Source organism: Ornithodoros turicata, chromosome 3, assembly GCF_037126465.1.
Source record: "Ornithodoros turicata isolate Travis chromosome 3, ASM3712646v1, whole genome shotgun sequence".
Taxonomy (NCBI): Eukaryota; Metazoa; Arthropoda; class Arachnida; order Ixodida; family Argasidae; genus Ornithodoros; species Ornithodoros turicata.
This window is the reverse complement of record NC_088203.1, coordinates 26219068-26237273: the sequence shown is the minus strand read 5'-3', so window position 1 is coordinate 26237273 and position 18206 is coordinate 26219068. Positions and strand designations below refer to the sequence as shown.

Sequence of the window (18206 nt, the reverse complement as noted above, 5' to 3'; positions counted from 1 at the left end):
AACACCTACAAGTCGTGCTGCAGTTGGTATGTGGCCTGGAGCATGTACCGAGTCAAAAATAGCAGATGACGTTTCAAAATTTTAATTTTCTTTGTCCAACCATTATAGTCTGAACATGGGCCCCGTGCAAAAATTGACGAAATCCGGTGGCGAAATTCAATTGCCCAAGCTGCGAACTAGATTTAGATACTGTTAGCTCCTTTCCTGTTTCCACGGGTTCTTTACATGGTGCTCTTCCGTGTTAGGTGATGACATTTTGAAAATTGTATTCTGTTTCGCTGTTAATTGGCATAAACGCAACTTCTCACCAAAAAACCGCCTTCCCGCATAGCAACAGACCGCGCCGGCGGGAGGGATCACCGCGAATTTGCTCACAAGCTTGTGCATGATGAATTCAAATCAGCACTTCAGACGGGGGCGAAGTTGAACCGCATGAATACCTCACGGAACTGCAATTAAGCAAGAAATTTCATTTTAGCCATCGTTCTTATCAGGATGTTGTTTATTACTCACGTAGATACTACAAGGTAGACATAACTACATTAAGACACACACCGTCGGATAAACCTACACATGCACGACCACGCGACCGTTCCTCAGAGAACCATCGTTCTCAACGCAAACCATAGAAGTCATAAGTAGTCTGGCGCAAACCTAATGCTCTTCTCGATGAGTGCGCGCAGGAAGATAACACGAATAGCATGTTTGCGGAAGTTTGCCAGTGGGCATATTTTTCACGGCCGCGATATCGCTACCATGCAGATACTTTGTTGCAGAGCTCAGCTTTTCCGAGATAAAGTACGGGAAAGTCCTCCGTACTTTCAGGGTCGATTGGCTAACGTCCAGGAGACTGTTAGGAGGTCAGCAGGAGGGTGTTTCCTATGAACGAGTGAACAAATAAACGTAGGGCAAAGCGCATAAGTTAGGTGTTGACTGTTGAGTAGAGGCGACGGTTGTAGAGGCGACGATGATGCCCTTTCTTCGGCGAAGTCCGGGTGGACCTTCCATTCGTCAATGGGTCTCAAGCATAGTACTGTCGCAGGTGAAGCAAACGGTAAGCCTGTACTGGATTGGTCCGTCTGTACTGGGTTCATTCGGAGCGTGTGTGGAGAAAGTGGCCGCGTTTACTAGCGCGCTCCGTGTACTCTGTGCCTCTTGCTTCGGAGCCTCTGCTAAACGGGGTTGCGTGTAGCAAAGCGGCCTCTCGGTGTCACTGAATGTTCTTTTCCGGTAGAGCCGTCTTACAATTCGTCTGTTTGCAGCCTTAGAAAGATTAATTAAGGTCTAGGTGGGTCCAGCCAGAGAGGATGGTGGAGAACGCTAGTAGCACTCAGACTTGTGGGTATAGGAGCGCGGGAACGCCATACTTCGCAAAAGGAGATGTCTCATTTCGTCAAAAGGAGCGCGATACATGCGCTGCAGAGCAGCTACTTAACGCACCCCGTGTGTTGCCGCCCTGCAAGCGCATTTCACTCGACTAAGAGGTCAGTAACCTTTGATAAAACTGTACAGCTGCTGTAAGGTTAGGGCCCGCGGTGCAATTTATTGTCGTTTCTTCTTGAATGGAAAGCTGGGTGATTTCGAGCACGTTCATGCATGGTGGTCCAGTCGACCACTCAGATATTTTTCATTCCAATACATATTGAAACCTAGTGCTTAGGTAGCACATTGGCGGAGGAAATGGCTGAAAATATCTTATAGTTGTTTAAAAGAAAAAAAAAACATTCTTCAAGACTGACCATTTCGAGCACTGCGCTTCCTCGCAATTTTCAGGTCTCGTAGCTTCGTAACAATTAAGGCCACGCAGTTATTTCTTTCCACGCTCATTGCCTACGTGCTTCTGTACTGTTCGCTCTATCTTCGAGGTTATCGGTTTCGCAGGTGTCCAGATAAAAAATCGCAAATTCGCCTCATTTGCAAAAAATCGCACGTTTTCGGTGCGTAACTGCTTTTCTACAAATACCAGAAGGTTGACGTGTGTGACATCGTTCTGTTCGTGTTCAAGCGCTCTTTCCACTCATATAAAATAGATTTTTGGAAAATCCCGGACGTACTCCCTGACGCGCGTTTTGTGAGGGGTTGTTATGCAAAACTTCGGTTGCGTATTCTACATATTCGCCAACTTGTGACGTGGTTCATATCCCTCACACGTGTTGTTCATCACAAGCTCGCATAGCGTAGTGAAAAAAAAAAAAAAAGAAAGAAAGAAAGAAAGCTTCAGAAATGGTCGATGCTCTGTTGCTGACATTCAAAAGTAACCCCATAAGAGCAACATGTGTCGAAGCCGCGGCAAGTTTTATGGCACCATAATTTGTCGAAGGTCACACACAAGGCGCGAAGAAGCTGTTCGTTTCCTGCAGAGCGGCTGAGATTGCGTGTTATAAAGCAGTGAATTATAATCCGCTGTCCGAGTAGTTACGGGGGAGGCGATCAATAGAAGTAGAGAAAGCGCCCCTTTCCATCACCCCTGTTGTCTACGCCACTTTGTCTAGGCGGAACACATTCTATTCCTCCTGTGAGTGAGAATACAAAAACATCAGTGCTCCTTTATGAGGGCGTACAATGAACATAGCTCATAACGCAGATCACCGTGGTGTGTTTCGTGCAGACTACGGTGGTAAGCACTGCAGTGGTAAGAATTGCGAAGCAAAAGCTACCCAGTGGTTTAAACCCTACCTAGGTACCTAGTGGTACTGGTACCTATAGTGGGTGTTTAAAATGGGTGTTTACTGCAACGGGATACGGGAAGAGTGTATGCGATTGTGTCCGTGGCATACTCAAGCACAATGCCGCGCTGTGTAACCTGAGATGTACGGCAAATAAAATATGTAGAAATGGGAAGCTGCCCGATATACAGATGCTTCACCTGCTGGTGCTAGGAATTGAAAACTTTCGTACAACCACATAACGACAATGGGAACACTTCCAACGCATTCCTAGAACAGAGTCCTCACATGTGTGGGGAAGCAGTATAAACAGGTGATGGCGTTCGTGAAGTGTTCACGGCGAAAGCTTCGAAGGAACTTCGAAGGCTTCTTCTGCCTGGAGGAAAGCAGCCTTCCACTGCTAGGTTTTGTCCCATTTTGTCTGAGTCATCATTTGCACCGTACGTGCTTTCAATTTGTGTTTTGCACGTATGGGTATGGCCAACGTTCATGCTGACCTACGGAGCGTAACTCCTGTCTTTGTAGATTGATATTTGAACTTTGTTTCGTAATGAACCTCATAAACAAGAACTTGACTACCTCAAATGTGATATAAAGCCACCAACGGACGAAACACTGCCGTCCGGCCTGGCTGCGCGAGTCACGAATCAACAACAACAACAACGACGATAACTGGTCACGAACCAGCCACGGCAGGTGCGTGGAAAGCCCGAAAATAGACTTCACACATTTCTGAAGCGACATTTTCTCGGGTGAAAGCGAACCTACAGAGCAAGGCAACATATATAAATTACGAACAGCCTTCTGGTATCTGTAGAAAAGCAGTTAATTGCGCACCGAAAAAGTGCGATTTTTTGCAAATGAGTCGACTATGTGATTTTTTATCCGGATACCTGCAGAACCTAGAACCTCAAAGAACAAACTATACTGCAGCACATGGGCAATAATTGCTGAAAAAATAATTGCATGACGTTAATGATTACGAAGATACAAGGCCTGAAAATTGCGAGGAAGCGCACTGCTGGAAATAGCAGGTCTTGAATATTATTTTTTACAAAAACAACTTTAAGATATTTTCAGCTATTTCCTCAGCCAATATACTTCCTTAGCACTAGGTTTCAATATACAGGGTGTTTGCTCTAACGTATCCAGAAATTTTATTTAAAGTGAGCGATAGAGAGAAACGAGCTCTACTTTTCAGCTACTTGACTAAGAAACAGGTGCTACTAGTGAAGCAGTACCCTATTTCTTACTCAAGTAGCAAAAAAGGAATCACTTGCTTTTCTTTTCTCGCTCGCTTTAAATATAATTTCTGGACATGTTAGAGGAAACACCCTGTATATTGGAACCAGAGCCGTCGCGAGGCGAGTTTGCGCCCGGGGCAGGGCAAATCTGAAGCGCCGCCCCCCCTTTCCCGTTGCCGCCAGAAGCTCTGTAAACAAAGAAAAGAAAGCGCTCATTTGCACTGCCGAGACCATAAATTCAAATTCTCCTCATTCCCGCTTTGTACTGTCCAACTAACCTGGGCTAAGTGCTGCCTGGGCTGCCTCTGGCGAGGGCGCCCGCGGCTGCCGCTCTCCCACCCCCGTCGCTAGGGCTCTGACACCACCCTGCCTGAACCTGCTTGGAATCATCCAGCTAGAAAACGGCCTCATTAACCGGGCATGTGAATCGGTCCCATTATTCTCTTAACATACCCCCTAGTTTCTTATATGTTTTAATTCCGCAACTGTGGCTATCAGCGGCGTACAGATGTGCACAGATGGAGAAAGGACAACAGGAACGATTAGGGGACTGCGGGGTTAGTATGCGTCCTGGGCCGACTTCAGGGGGAACTGTGCCGGCATTCGTCTGGAAAGTCTTCGGAAAAGCCAAGGAAACCTCAGACAGCACAGCCGATGGCAGGACTCGAACTCACCACCTCCCAGTTTTAAGCATGACCTACGGAGCGCGACGCCTCGGCCATGCTCGGCCCGCTCGGCCATGCCGCTGGTGGAAACGAAAGTGGTTCCAAGCGTATGGTCAAGACATTTGTGATTCAGGCCGTACCTGCTCGACCCATTTCTCTGAGGAGTCGTACGAAGCGGTAGCAGCGGACGGTCGAAAACGTCCCCTAGTCCCGACACCGGTTTCCCCTTGTGAAACGTGACGACGCGAACACCAGTGCGCACTGGGTAAGTATTTACCAATACCCAGGAATAATACATATAGATGTAGTTAATTTCAAATTAGAATTTATTTTTGTGATGCCTACGCTACGTAATATATCAAACAGAATGGTTTACTTTCTTCTTCTTATTGAACAGGGGAGCAGTGACCTTGACCTGTCGCAGGAATGGTTTCTGGTAGGTTTTTCTGTCGAGCTGAAGAGGCTCTCTAAAGGTCTAAAGATTATTTGTTGACTGTCCAGTGAAATTTAACGTTGCTGTGTTTCAATGATTGCGGGCTGATAACAGCGAGTTTAGCTATCTGTGCATGATTGTAACATTACCCACCGCTGGTGATTGCACATTCGCTACTACATCGGCTGGTAGCGATTCTGGCGACGTGTCCATAAGCAGAGAACCGTGCTAATTGAAGACCAAATGGAAACGTACGGTATATCTACACTTACTGTAGGTCTACCCACACTTACTGCAGGTCTACAGTGTTGTCAAAATGTAAGTATGAGATAAATTGTGTGCTATATACTGAGCGCGTTCTTCATTTATACCATCGACATAGGTTTGCATCATGACCAACAAGAAAGTGGAAGTCGGAAGTAAAAACACACGAACGGATGATTTACCGACAACACCTTTCAGCCTGTCTCCAGTGATAATGTAACACCTATGGTCCACACACCCTCATGCTCTCAAGTCGAACAAGCGCTTGTTTCCTTTAAATTTTGAAGATCCGCATTCCTCGCAGGTGCATGATATGACGATGTCTTCACCAGTGGTGGAACCAGCAGGTGAGTCATTCCGGGCATCCGAAGACGACAGTTTTGAATGGTGCATAGCCCGCTGATACAAGTTCGCAAATACTAAATACTCTTCAAGCGTGTAGTGCTGTGCCCTCCGCTTCACCAGACCAAAGGAAGCATCGTATTCAAAGCTCCCCTATTGGAGAAATGCAGGACCTGCGGTCCATCGTGCGAAAGTGGACACAGATGTTCAATGCAAACTCCTCACCCTGAAAGCTCAGTGCCCAAGTGAACACACTTTGTCTTGGAAAAGCCAGTCAGAGGTGAACAAGATGGCTGCAGGGAACGTCTTGCTTACATATTGGCTGCAGGCAGAGGCAGACCCAGAATTTTTCTGAGAGGGGGGTCAAGCCTTGACCAGCATAGTAGATGCACGATCTAGGTCAATTAAACACTATGTGTAGACAGAAATTGAGGTGGGGGTCAGCACATCCTGACCCTCTCTTTAGATACTTCCCTGGCTGCAAGGAACATCTTGCTGTCTGGCGCAATCCTTTTCAATGGGGCCAGTGTAGCCAATTAATTAAGGTGTGTATTCATAGCCTGTTATGTTCGCACAGATTCAAATGGCACGTTGTATTTGCTGTTGAAGAAGGTCCTCCAGTTACTCGAGTCAATTAATGTTCAAGTGATCTTGAAGGTAGCATACGACGCCTCCAGAGAGGTTGCAGACTCCCTGTCGTAACAGAGGTTGGACTTTCAGAACGGCCGAGTTGCAGAACATAGAGTGGTATGGGAAACCACACAAGCTTTGCGTAGTTCAATTACAATAATTCAATATGCAACAGTGACAACAGGGTAGCACACACAGTGGTTTATTCCATGACATTTTATTGTTATGGCTTTTTTTATACGTTATGGCAGGTGTCGACTATAGAAGCAGAACGCCTGCTGTCCTCACTTCAAGACAGGAGCGTGGACATCTTGGGGGATGGCAGGTGCGACTCCCCCGGGCACTCTGCTAGGTACTTCACAAACCATACATCTGAATGGATGCAGCATCAAAACAAATAATCAACTCTGTGCAAATTCAGGTCGGGGACGTGAGTGCTCTCGGCACGGCGTTAAATGTTACTTTATTGCAATATTCCTGAAGATATCTCATCTGCACCAGTCATAAGATATTAGATCAAGTAGCCACATGAAAAAGGCTAGGTTCATAAAGCGCCCGGCACGAAGTGAAGTACAAGGCATGTCGTAAACGGTAACAAGAACCAGCTTGTAGTTACTTCTAATAACCAACTGCAATATGCAATTGCCATGCTTTCGCATGCTTTCTCTGATCGTCATCATCTATTGTCGTTGTTGTGGCAATGCTTTGAAATGCTTATGGCCGTGTAGCCCACGACAGGATCTTTGTAATAGAGTTTTGTAATTTGTTGAAGAGCAGCCTCTGTTGAAGATATTTGCATGTCCCCGCCTGTGACTCTTCTTATACTGATGAAGAAGTCATGGACTCATGTGACGCCTGATAGGCAAGATGATAGCCTATGCTCGCTTAGACCTCATGGACTGGAACGTGTTTGTAGCAAACATCTGTGCACTGAAAAAAGAAAAAAAAAGAAAAAAGCATGCAGACATCTCGTTATTGAGTGGTGGGAGGTGAAGCACACTCTTAGAAATGAACTTCACCGCATAGCACGCTCCTAGCCAACCATACTCTCGAATGATATCGTTATCTGCCCCGATTTGCTGAAAACGGGAGGCGTACGCCTTTTTTGTGACAATTATAAGCAGCATAAGTGTCACAAAAAAGGCGTACGCCTCCCGTTCTCAACAAATCAGGGCAGATAACGATATCATTCGAGATGATGGTTGGCTAGGAGCGTGCTAGGTGGTCAAGTTCATTTTTAAGAGTGCACTTGCAAATTGATATGTACACACTTATGGAGATGTTCTCCTTCTTGTTTGTTTACTCCTATCGTTCATATGTTCTTTCATAAATGTAGTCAGTGATCAATAAAGCAATATTTACAAGCTTTGATATCTGTAGAGTGTATTTTACTGTGTAGTAGCTGTCGGGTTACTCCAGAAGGGTATCTTGTAGACCCGTATTGCGCATCAAAGGGGCATTGTTGTGTCCTTGCAGTGTTCACGACCAAACCATCCAGTGTACCTCTATGAAGATGGCAGGCATTCAATGTTGCCTATAGGCACCTCAAAGAAAAGTGAAGGCTTCACCTCAGCGAAAGGGAAGAAACATAAATATTGTCACGCAGCACCTACTGCATCACATACCAGGAAGACGAAAGCATATGTATGCTTCAGAAGGAAAGGTTTCCCTTATGGCAGGTACAGCAGATGCTGGGTGGACTTTTCTGTAGTGCTTTCCTAATAATCTCTAGAGCCACCTGGTAAAGTGTTTGCAGGTGACGTACCGAAACCTCCTGCACGTACCATGGGCTGAGTATAAATTACTATGATACGTAACTTTCCTCATAGCAGAAACCAAAGGTGCACGTGAATGAACTCACTTGTTCACTTCGCTGTTCCTCATGGGAACCTAGCCGTCGCTTGCTCTGACGCAGCAGTAGGGCACCTGGAGTACCTCGGTGTCCAGGCACAGTATCTGAAAGTACTGATTTCTTGTTATGCAGCCGCTGCGCTGCTTCTGTGCCTAGTTCACTTCGCGGCAACAAAGGGATTCCGCTGCCGCCGGCATCGGCACACATTAGTTGCAAGTATGCACCTGAACGTTAAGCAGCAATACAACGTTTCCGCTGTAAGGCTCTCAAATGTTTCATTACACATGTCACTAACCAAAGACGGTTTCCCACGCGGCCAGGTGGCGGCGATGACGACAATTCGTCCTCCATCGGCGATTCTGCGGATGACATCGTGTCGTGCTGCCTCTCCGGCGTGCCCTCGTAAGAACAAAAGGTTTTCCGGCGTGACTGCTCGACTATCCGAACCTCGAGGGCATTCAGGTTTTGTAAATTCGACATCGCGCAGCGCGTACCCCAAAAGTTTTCGATTTCACCGCAGTCCGGGACGGGGATGAGGAAGGCGAGACTGGCAATAGTCTCGCCGACACGGGCCGACCCAGTGTTTTTGGTTATCGTGTACTCAGACTTGCGTTCGAATGCAATCTTTGAAATTCAATTACTAAAAAAAAAAAAAGGCATTTCAAAAGAAATGTTTCGGAACTGAGATGTACTGTTCCTAAGCTTTCAAAGGATAATAAGGTTACACTGGGTTGCAATTTACTTTACAGTTCATTTAAGTATATGCTTGAGCGGTAGAGGAATCGTGCTCCTGGCTTCAGCCATCTTGGTGATCGATGCATATGTTGCATATCACTATATTAAATATGATGTACAGGTTTCAATTTCCTTTAGCGTATGCAACGTTTCTGGAACATAATATTTTTACATGATTTCGAGCACTCCGTACATGGTGGAGTAGCCCTTCCGACATCCGCCGTACCAGGCATCTTTTTCTTTTTCGCGGAGCGGAAGAGATGTTGTTTGCCTTGGGAAAACCCTGTAGATATAAGCACTGTCGCCTAGGACGATGAATGACAGTTCCGTCAGTCCGCGTAATAGTATTTTTCCCCAACCAGGTACCGCAGAGGGCTGCCGTTCCTCTCAAGAGAAAGATATCTACATCGCCTATGTCGTCCCAGCAACTCTATCTAAATCCTGAAGTGTACAATAGACGGCATCGCTTTCAAGCACATCACAGCATGCTAAGCCTCGAGTTATTCAACGCAGCCTTCAAGGGGGACGACGGAAATCAGCAATACCTGGACATTGGCTGCGGAGACGGTGACTTCACGCGTAATGCCTTGCTTGACCAGTGCCAACCGTGCGGCCGGTTGATCGGCACCGACGTCTCTGAAGATATGATAAGGTACGCAAGAGAACACTTTCAGCATCCGCAGATTCTACACGAAGTGCTGGACATTGGCGGGGAAGTGTCCTGGTTCATTCGAAAGTACGGCACATTTAGGCGTGTTTATTCGTTTTATGCGCTTCATTGGTTGCAAGATCAGTTGACGTGCTTCAAGAACATTGCCGATCTCCTGACCCCAGATGGGGAGTGTCTCTTGTTCTTCTGCGGCCAGTCCAACGTTTTCGATGCCTGGATTGAGCTTGCAAAAATGGAGCGCTGGAAGCCGTACTCAGAGGTGAGCTGAAGATTTCTGAACGAATCGCCCCCAGGTGCAAAATTGAATCTTATCGCTTTCGTACAAAACTTATTTCTTTGTCCAATCAATAACGTAATGGAATCACATTCCTCGATACTTTGTCCTCTTTTCTTCCTGTGTTATCTTTTCAAACAAGTTATGTACATTTCTTTGTGAGTGACTGATTTATCTTTCCCCCCTCTCTGTACCCCTCCGATAGACTGTCGATAACCACGTACTCTCCCTCTCTCCTACAAACTGCAACATAAGTGGAATAGTGGGGTTTCCTGAATAAATAAATAAATAACAACATATATGTATCTGCAACAATTAGGAGCACCCAGCTCCAGCATGCAAGCACACATATGACAAAACGTGGTGATAGCAATTCACCATCAACAGCAGCAGCAACATCGTGAAAGCTCTGGATTATATGTTCCACGTTTCTGTTGATATGTACAGGTTCTTCCGAAGATACCAGGTACTCATTGTTTCTAGTGTGAGTGAAAACAGTTTGGCGTTGAAAACGCAGGTTCTTCTGAAAAGAGTACCACACAGTCATTACGCAGAAGACCAGCGTGCCTACATCGAACCACTTCTTCGAGCAGCAGGTCTTAATGCGCACACTTGTGAGGTCATTGGAAAGAAGTGGCCTGTCCATTCGGAACAAGCACTTAGGGGTACGTATATGCTCAGACCATAGCCTCCTATATACTTCAATGCCTGCCCAGTCGAAGTGAAACCCATGCGAACCGGCCGTCCACTTTAGTGGCGCCACATACACGGGGTATGATTATCATATCGCTCCGTTTTCTGGCGCGTGATGTTTCCGTTTCGCGTGCAGCGTCGTCTGCCTGCGTGCTTGTTCTGTTTGTCTGGTGTCAACCTGTACCTCATCTGCTTGCAGGCCTGTCACTATATATATTAATTGGGAAATTTGTATGCTCTTCGTTTATTTTGAGGTATCAAGTGCATTTCTGTGGGCGACAAATAATAGGTTTTCGTAATGTTTGCATATGCATCACGCGCCAGCAAGCGCAGCGATATGATCATCACAACCCCGGTATGCGGGTATGTGGCGCCGCCGACGCAGAGTGCACTGCGTTCCGCCTCAACTGGGCAGGCATTGAAGTATATAGGAGGCTATACTCAGACTATAAGTATCCACGTGCTCTAGACAGTATCAGCTGCGGACAAAAGTCTACGGAACACGGTACTGGCGTACTTCTTCATCCGAGAGGCACCCCGCGAGATATTAGGAAGATGTCGAATAAGAAACGGGTGACGGGGGGGGGGGGGGGGTATATTTATTAGAGCAAAGGAAAAGAAAACGGGGTAAAAGTCAGCCAAACAAGACATCGGCTTGCTGTTCCGCAAAAAATAAATAAATAAATGAAACAATAAAAAATAAATTAAAATAAAATAAAATAAAGGATAAACTAACAAACGGTGAAGGAAGGATGAGATAAATTAAAGACAAAAGACGACGAAAAAAAAAACAGATGACTAACAAACGGTCAAAGAATGATGAGATGGATTAAGATGACTTTAAAAGAAAAGGATGAGGTTAATGCGTTGAGGGTGAGAGTGGGGCACTCAAGAATGAGATTGCGCGACTGGAGTTCACAGGCTGTTCATAAGACCTGAATCGCTCAAGAAAGTCAAAACTGCTTTGGTCACACACCGCTGCGTGTGATGTGTCGTACTGGGAGCAGTGCGGCCAGAGAAAAGTCTCTGCACCGCAGCTCGAATAGGCGTTGTCTTTGCGTGGCTCGAGGGGTGTGGAATCAGTGACAGTCGAGGAGAAGATGTTGAATATCAGCTTCAACAGCGCAAGTGGGGCATTTGGGCGAGTGGAGAAGACCCATTTTACAGAGAAGCAGATGTGTCCTAGCGGCATTAAGTCGTAGTCGATGTATAATGGACGCTTCTTGACGCAAGCAGTGGTGTGTGGCAACGAAATCCATCGACGGATCGACAGACCGGAGTGATCGTTCAGGCTATCCTATTCAACTCCCAGTATATGTGTACACCCCCGTTTGCTGCTAGGGTGTCGCGCCAATAGAGAAATGCGACACCCCCTGTTCCGTAAACTTTTGTCCCAAGCTGTACGTGGTGCATTTACATAAGAAAATACATAAATATAAGCACTAAACAGAGAATTTTGGAATAGCGAATCCAAGCGGAATCGCACAAAGGACGCACAAAGGAATCGCACCGTCGCCAGTGTGCATGTTCAGAACGCAAACTTCTAAGTTTGAGTGCGCACGCTATTTCTCGAAAATAGCGTGGGCACCTCACCTTGGCTTGCGTCGCTCTCGCGTCCGTCGACAATCCGCGTGACCATTTCGCATGCAAACGGCCGATAGCAATTGACAACAGCAAGAAAAAGGTTTCGTTCCACGATACCATTTCGGCATGCTACCAACAGCGCATATTTCGAAAACGCGGTTACCAAGCTGTATTTTTTTTATTTCTTGTACCTTTGTAAGTCTACGCTCTGAGCCACAGCGGTTCGTGCCATGAAAACCCTGTCCAATAAGCCGTGCACGGTGAGAGGCCCTTGCGCGCCTTAGTATACCTTTGCGTTCAGGTGCCTTTTTAGGCAGTTGTAGCAAACAGTTGGTAAGGTTATCGTGCCTATCGGAAGCAATTGTAGTCGTGCGTGACTCAGAATGTTATCCGCCGATTGGTTCCGGTTGATGCGGTTCGACGCAAACCACGCTATCAACAGTTTGCTAAAACTCTTTTGTTAGCGCAGAGGCTATACTAATCCTCTCTAATGCTCCCATGGAGGTAAGAAACTAAGGAGAGGGCTATAAACACGGAGGGCCGTGGTACTCCTCTAGCGGTAGCTCCTGGCAATGCCACGTGCATCTAGTTTCCCGGTCACGTGATCCCCGCTTCTTTCGGTTGTGCCGATCTGCGCGGAGGCTCCGAAGTTTAGCAGACCTTATCTTCAGCAAACCTGTGACCGTCAAGGAGCCCATTTGCACAGCTCTTTGAAGGGTATCGGGTATTTCAACATTTGCCGCGTAAGAACTCACAGCGACACTTCAGTAGAACAGAAGAGAAGCGAGGCAACGTCACGATGTACGTCTTGTAGCAATCTAGTGATTCATTGCTGCCACACGGAGATGATCTATTTCGTGTTTCAACGAGTATGATAACTTCTATCTCCAAAGAGATTATGAAAGCGGAATCAATTTATTCGGTCGCTGCTCGTCGGTAAGATATGAAACGGGCATGCAGGACGCCATGTTTGATTACGTGTGGCCGTGACGTGTACGGGTAAGGTGTGTGGGCAACTAACTACAATGCCATGCGCCAGTCAGCACGCCCGCTTGCTTTCGGAGAGGCGCTTAGGACATATCCCTAGTTTCTTTCCTCCGAGAATGCTCCATCGGTTAACAACAGGCCACTTATTGTTTACAGATACGCTTACGCCGCTTCTACCGGTCACGAACTTCGTCAGACCTGAAGATGAACGCCATATCTTGGAAGATTATCTTCGCATAGCCCTGGCAGGTTGCAGGACATCAATGTCAGATGCCCTCACGAAATTCACATCTTATTTCTTGGTGCGCGCGTCTAAGGCTAAATAACGAAGACGGCGCATTTGTCACGGGAAAAAGACTGTAGAAACATACGCCAGGTTTCTGTAGGGCTTTCTACCGGTTCCAGTAGGCGGTGACACTAGAGGCAATCGTTTTCGAACGACACATGAAACCCATTTCTCTTGCGGTGGTGTCAGGTAACCACAACTTTCATTTTGTGATGAGAACCTTTTGCGCTGTATTGTCCCTTTAACGTTCACGGAAATCATGTCGAGTGCAAGTTGGGCGGGGACTGGCACTCTATTGAGAAAAGAAAGAGAAGATAACAAATAGTTTTGCGCTCTTGTACGAGTTACGCGAGACGAGAATGACATAACTTAAATGTCTATTTCAACAAAACTTTGAAAAGCTTGCAATAAAAATCAGTACCCTTTACGTGGTTAACGTTTCTATTTGCCCCATTTGATGATCTAATGTACCAGTACATCGACACTGAGCGCCATGTTATAAACGGCGTTACCGCCCACTTCCGTTAAAAGGGCTGCACCTTTTTAAAAACTGGAGCTATTCATCTCCACTGCTAATGATGATGATGAGCTAGAGCAGCATATGGAGGCGGGAACAGGTACTTCCTATTGGAAGAGACCTGCAGAGATAGATATGAGAACAGAAGCACATATTTTCTGGCATACACTGTTAAAACAGAACTTCACCACATAGCACGCTCTTAGCCAACCATCATTCCGAATGATATCATTCTGTATATTGATTTGTTGAAAATGGGAGGAGGCGCCTATCTGGGACAGATTATCTTGTCCCAGATAGGCACCTCCCCCGTGTTTTGAACAAATCAGGACACAGAATGATATTATTCGGAATGATGGTTGGCTAGGAGCGTGCTATGTGGTGAAGATCTGTTTTAACAGTGTAGATGGGTAGAAATCCAGCGAACCGGTAGAGATGTAGGAAGGGAGTTGCCTCAGGACAGAAGCCGCCGATATTTCGAACAGAGACTGAACCCAGAAGAAGAACAGTCTCTGTTCGAAATATCGGCGGCTTCTGTCCTGAGGCAACTCCCTTCCTATATTTTCTGGCAACCATTCAAGAAGCACTGTCCCAGCTGAAGTGAGTAAGTATATACTGCGATGCAACCGCCTAATATATTTACAAAAGTTTTGAAGCGTGAACTACAAACAGTTTAACAGGGAGTATAACGCCGCCGGTGATCTCAACCTTGCAGTGTTTTAACATTCTTGCCGTGAAATCCCTGAGAAGTTCGTGTTTATCGCCAGGTGGAGTGTTGTCGGGAAACGGGAGTAGGGGCTCGAACATGTCTGCAAGAAAGACAAGAAAACGAATTATTGATGGTACGGAAGTGCCTCTCTGTAGCTACAGTGACCCCTAATACATGTTCTTTTTTTAATCCGCAACATATTGTTTTGAAACGCTATGATAACAAACATGGATACCGTTTTTACAGTTGAGTCATGTGGCAAGGCGTACATGCTCTCGAAGAGTGGTGCGTGCTGTTTACCTTGCGTTAATTAAATAAATGAAGACAACAACAACAACAATAAATGAAGAAGTGATGATGACAGAATAAATGAAGAGAAATACGAATTACTGATAGAAAACTGAAGAAAACATTACTCAGTTGATATTACTAGTACATTCCTACGAAAATTTCTGATCAAACCCGACATTTGTGTTGTAAAGCCGATTTGTAATATATGTGCCTTCAATGACATCGGAAACGGGCTGGTTCAGTCGCAAGCTTGGTGATGTCCCGAGTGAATTCGAGCAAATAGTTTTCGAGTGCAGGGGACTTCAAACGGAACCTTTTGGCTCGCTGTTTTTCACAGTTGTTAAGAACGTTCCTGATCGACTAATAAATGGAACTGTCTCATCTGCAATGCGACGCACCGATAAGCACAAGTTCGACAAACTTGGTGCGACTTCGTTTTATTCTTACGATCTAAAAACAGAACTTCACCGCACAGCACGCTGAAAGCCAACCATTGCACAATATGATACCTTTGCCACTTTTGATTCGTAGAAAGCGCGGGGCGTACGCCTTTCCGGACACCAGCGTATCTGTATAAGTGTCCTGAAAAGGCATACCCCTCCCATTTTCGCCAACTCAACAGTGATTAAAGTCTCATTTTGCACAATGGCTCTTTGGAAAAAGGTGTACGTACTTTAACTCCTTTCCTTGCAACATATATCACTCCTTTTTTGAGAGTACAGTTACTCTCAAAAAGTAGTCTCCTCACTTCCTTCAGACCCTTTATCTCTCTACTGGAGAGTAATATTACTGTGCAGTAGGGAGTACGTCTTTCGGGACACTAACGTATCTGCATAAGGAGTTTAGAAAAGGCGTACGACTCCTGTTTTCGCCAACTCAACAGTGATTAAAGGCTCATTTTGCACAATGGCTCTTTAAAAAAGGGTGTACTTTAATTCCTTTCGTTGTCACATATATCACTCCTTTTTGGAGAGTACAGTTACTCTCAAAAAGTAGTCTCCTCACTTCCTTCAGACCCTTTATCTCCCTACTGGAGAGTAATATTACTGTGCAGTAGGGAGTACGTCTTTCGGGACACTAACGTATCTGCATAAGGACTTTAGAAAAGGCGTACGACTCCTGTTTTCGCCAACTCAACAATGATAAGGGTCTCATTTTGCACAATGGCATACAACACATATTACACTTTCAGAAATACACAACATACAGTCCCCACTAACTTCTGAAAGTCTTCTGCTCACGACGATGTACTAGTGTGCGCAAAAGCAGACGATTTCTGTATCACAGACTTTCCCGCAGGGACACGTGGCCTTTCTTATTGTTGCCAACACAGATCGTGGCATGCTCTGCAATCTTTATCTATTCAATTCGATTATTTAATAACTGTGACGTGTTTTGGCGGGTAAATTCGCAGTATTCCATTTTCGACAAAGGGCAATGAAATGATACACTTTATGAGAAGGGAAGGAGGTACGAGACCGTCCCTTTAACTGCCAAATTAAATTCTGCGTCGATTTCGTGTATTACCGTTTATATATTACCGCTAACTTTAACTGCGTGTGAGAGCTAGATTATCGTACAATTTTGGACGTAAAATTTGTTTTGTAGTATGAAAACACGTAATTTCTTAGAGCCAGAACTCATAATATGTGTTACACCTGCTGTCTGGCACCTACACTTGTGCAAAGACCCTGGAAACAAATTGATGACGCATCAGCACACGCGCAGACGCAGCTGCCACTCCTGCAACTGTACGTGTGCCCCTTACAGTTTTGACTTGGAGGCCTATCTATTCGTCGCCCGTTCGCTTCCCGTGCCCATGCGTTCCAATCTTCATCCTCCTCTAACCTCCATCCGTCCGTCCTTTCTTTTTGTTTTGGTTTGTGTTCTTTTTTTTTTTTGGCTATTGTCGTGACGACGCCCACTTCTGTGTGGCCAACAAAGGCGAGCCTATCCTGCCATTGCCCCCCACCCCCCAACCGTTCCGATCTGAGGCTGCCTCATACAACAATCATATGCAGACGATCGACCACTCGGGTGCCTTCTTCATTGCGTGTCGGTGCGGACGCCGCGCAGAATCCCTTCTGCACCTCCTCCGTCTCAACGTTGCCCGCACTCCGTTCCTGGTATTCAAAATGGGTCAATCCAGCTCCCCCGCGTCGGTCTCCGCGGGCGCCTCAACTTTAGCCGTTGTTGTGCCTTTTGAAAATTACGAACTAGCGCTCAAGGTTCCTCACGAGACATCCTCCACCGAAGCAGAGCTCGCCGCCATCAATGAAGCCCTGAAACTTATATCAACGAGGCCCCCAAACAACTGGACTGTGCAAGCAAGGCGGCGCTGCAAATATTATCTTCTCCTTGCTCCAAGATGGTCACAGACATCTGCTCCCTAGCCCTCACGACATACAGCCGTCTCACCGCCTCCGGCCACAGCGTGTGGCTTCAATGTGTCCCCAGCCACATCGGCCTGCCGGGAAATACCCGCGCTGACGCTGCGGCGAGAGGCGCGCACGGGGCAGCTGCCACCACTATGACCACCACCATCCCTCTCACTCCATCGACCTGCCTGATACAGATCCGCCGCCACACGTCTCGCAGCACCCTCGCGTTTAGCTCAAACGCTGTAGCGGCAAACACGTTCCTCCACGCCATCGACCCGAGGATGGAACTCACCCTCTCCCAGCGGCTGTCTCGACAGGAGGAGTCGATCCTCCATCGCCTACGCCTCGATGTTGCCCTGACCCCGCTGCTCCTATCTAAGATGGATAGACGGACGTCCGCGATGTGTCCCTGCAGTGCTGCAGTCGCCGACATACGCCATCTTTTGTTGCACTGCAAGCGGTACGCCGGCCCCCGAGCCGTTCTCGCCTCAAGTCTCACTTCCCTAGGTCACAGGAAACCTTCCCTGGCGACGCTGCTGGGACCTGTCCGGCACTCCAGACAGTGGGCAGTCACCCGAGCCCTCCTGCGCTACCTGAAGGACACTGGGCTGCTCAGCAGCCTTTGAGCCACCCCATCGTCCCCCGCCACTTTTTCTTTTCCTTTTTTGCTTCTTTTTTCTCTTTTGGGGATAGCAAGTCGGCCTTGGCCTGTCTGACCTCTTCCCCTTTCCTTTTTTTCTTCTTCTTTAATAAACATATCCCCCCCCCCAGCTCCCCCTTATGTTCTAGCTGTGGCGAGGTGGCCGATATTCCATATTATCTTCTGCACTGTCCACAACATCTTCCACAACGGCAGGCCTTCCGTGGTCGCTTAATGCTGCTTGGGTGCAGCACGATGCCCATGGCTACCCTCCTTGGTCCCGTCCATCGGCCTACCCAGTGGGCCGTCACCACAGCCCTGCTCCGCTTCCTGCAAGATTCGG

The 18206-nt window shown here is 46.8% G+C and overlaps 2 protein-coding genes across 3 annotated transcripts in view; one reads left to right on the top strand and one right to left on the bottom strand.

Moving 5' to 3' along the window:
* Positions 1–841: 841 nt before the first annotated feature.
* Positions 842–18206, top strand: part of LOC135390091 (juvenile hormone acid O-methyltransferase-like) — a 20199-nt gene continuing 2834 nt past the window's right edge. Inside the window, exons 1-4 of one of the 2 annotated variants that reach the window (XR_010421702.1) lie at positions 842–1054; positions 9194–9760; positions 10293–10440; positions 13196–13514. Coding sequence is in view for 1 of the 2 variants with exons in the window: in XM_064620099.1 (XP_064476169.1) it covers positions 968–1054; positions 9194–9760; positions 10293–10440; positions 13196–13365 (972 nt within the window). In the remaining variant the exon portion in view is untranslated. Of the gene's footprint in view, positions 1055–9193; positions 9761–10292; positions 10441–13195; positions 13753–18206 lie in introns of those variants that run through there. The other variant, XM_064620099.1, reaches the window with a different exon arrangement.
* LOC135390092 (juvenile hormone acid O-methyltransferase-like) overlaps positions 14456–18206 on the bottom strand; it is a 20432-nt gene continuing 16681 nt past the window's right edge. The window contains exon 4 of the mRNA XM_064620101.1: positions 14456–14651. Within this exon, the coding sequence (XP_064476171.1) occupies positions 14482–14651 (170 nt within the window). The 3' untranslated portion in view covers positions 14456–14481. The remainder of the gene's footprint in view (positions 14652–18206) is intronic.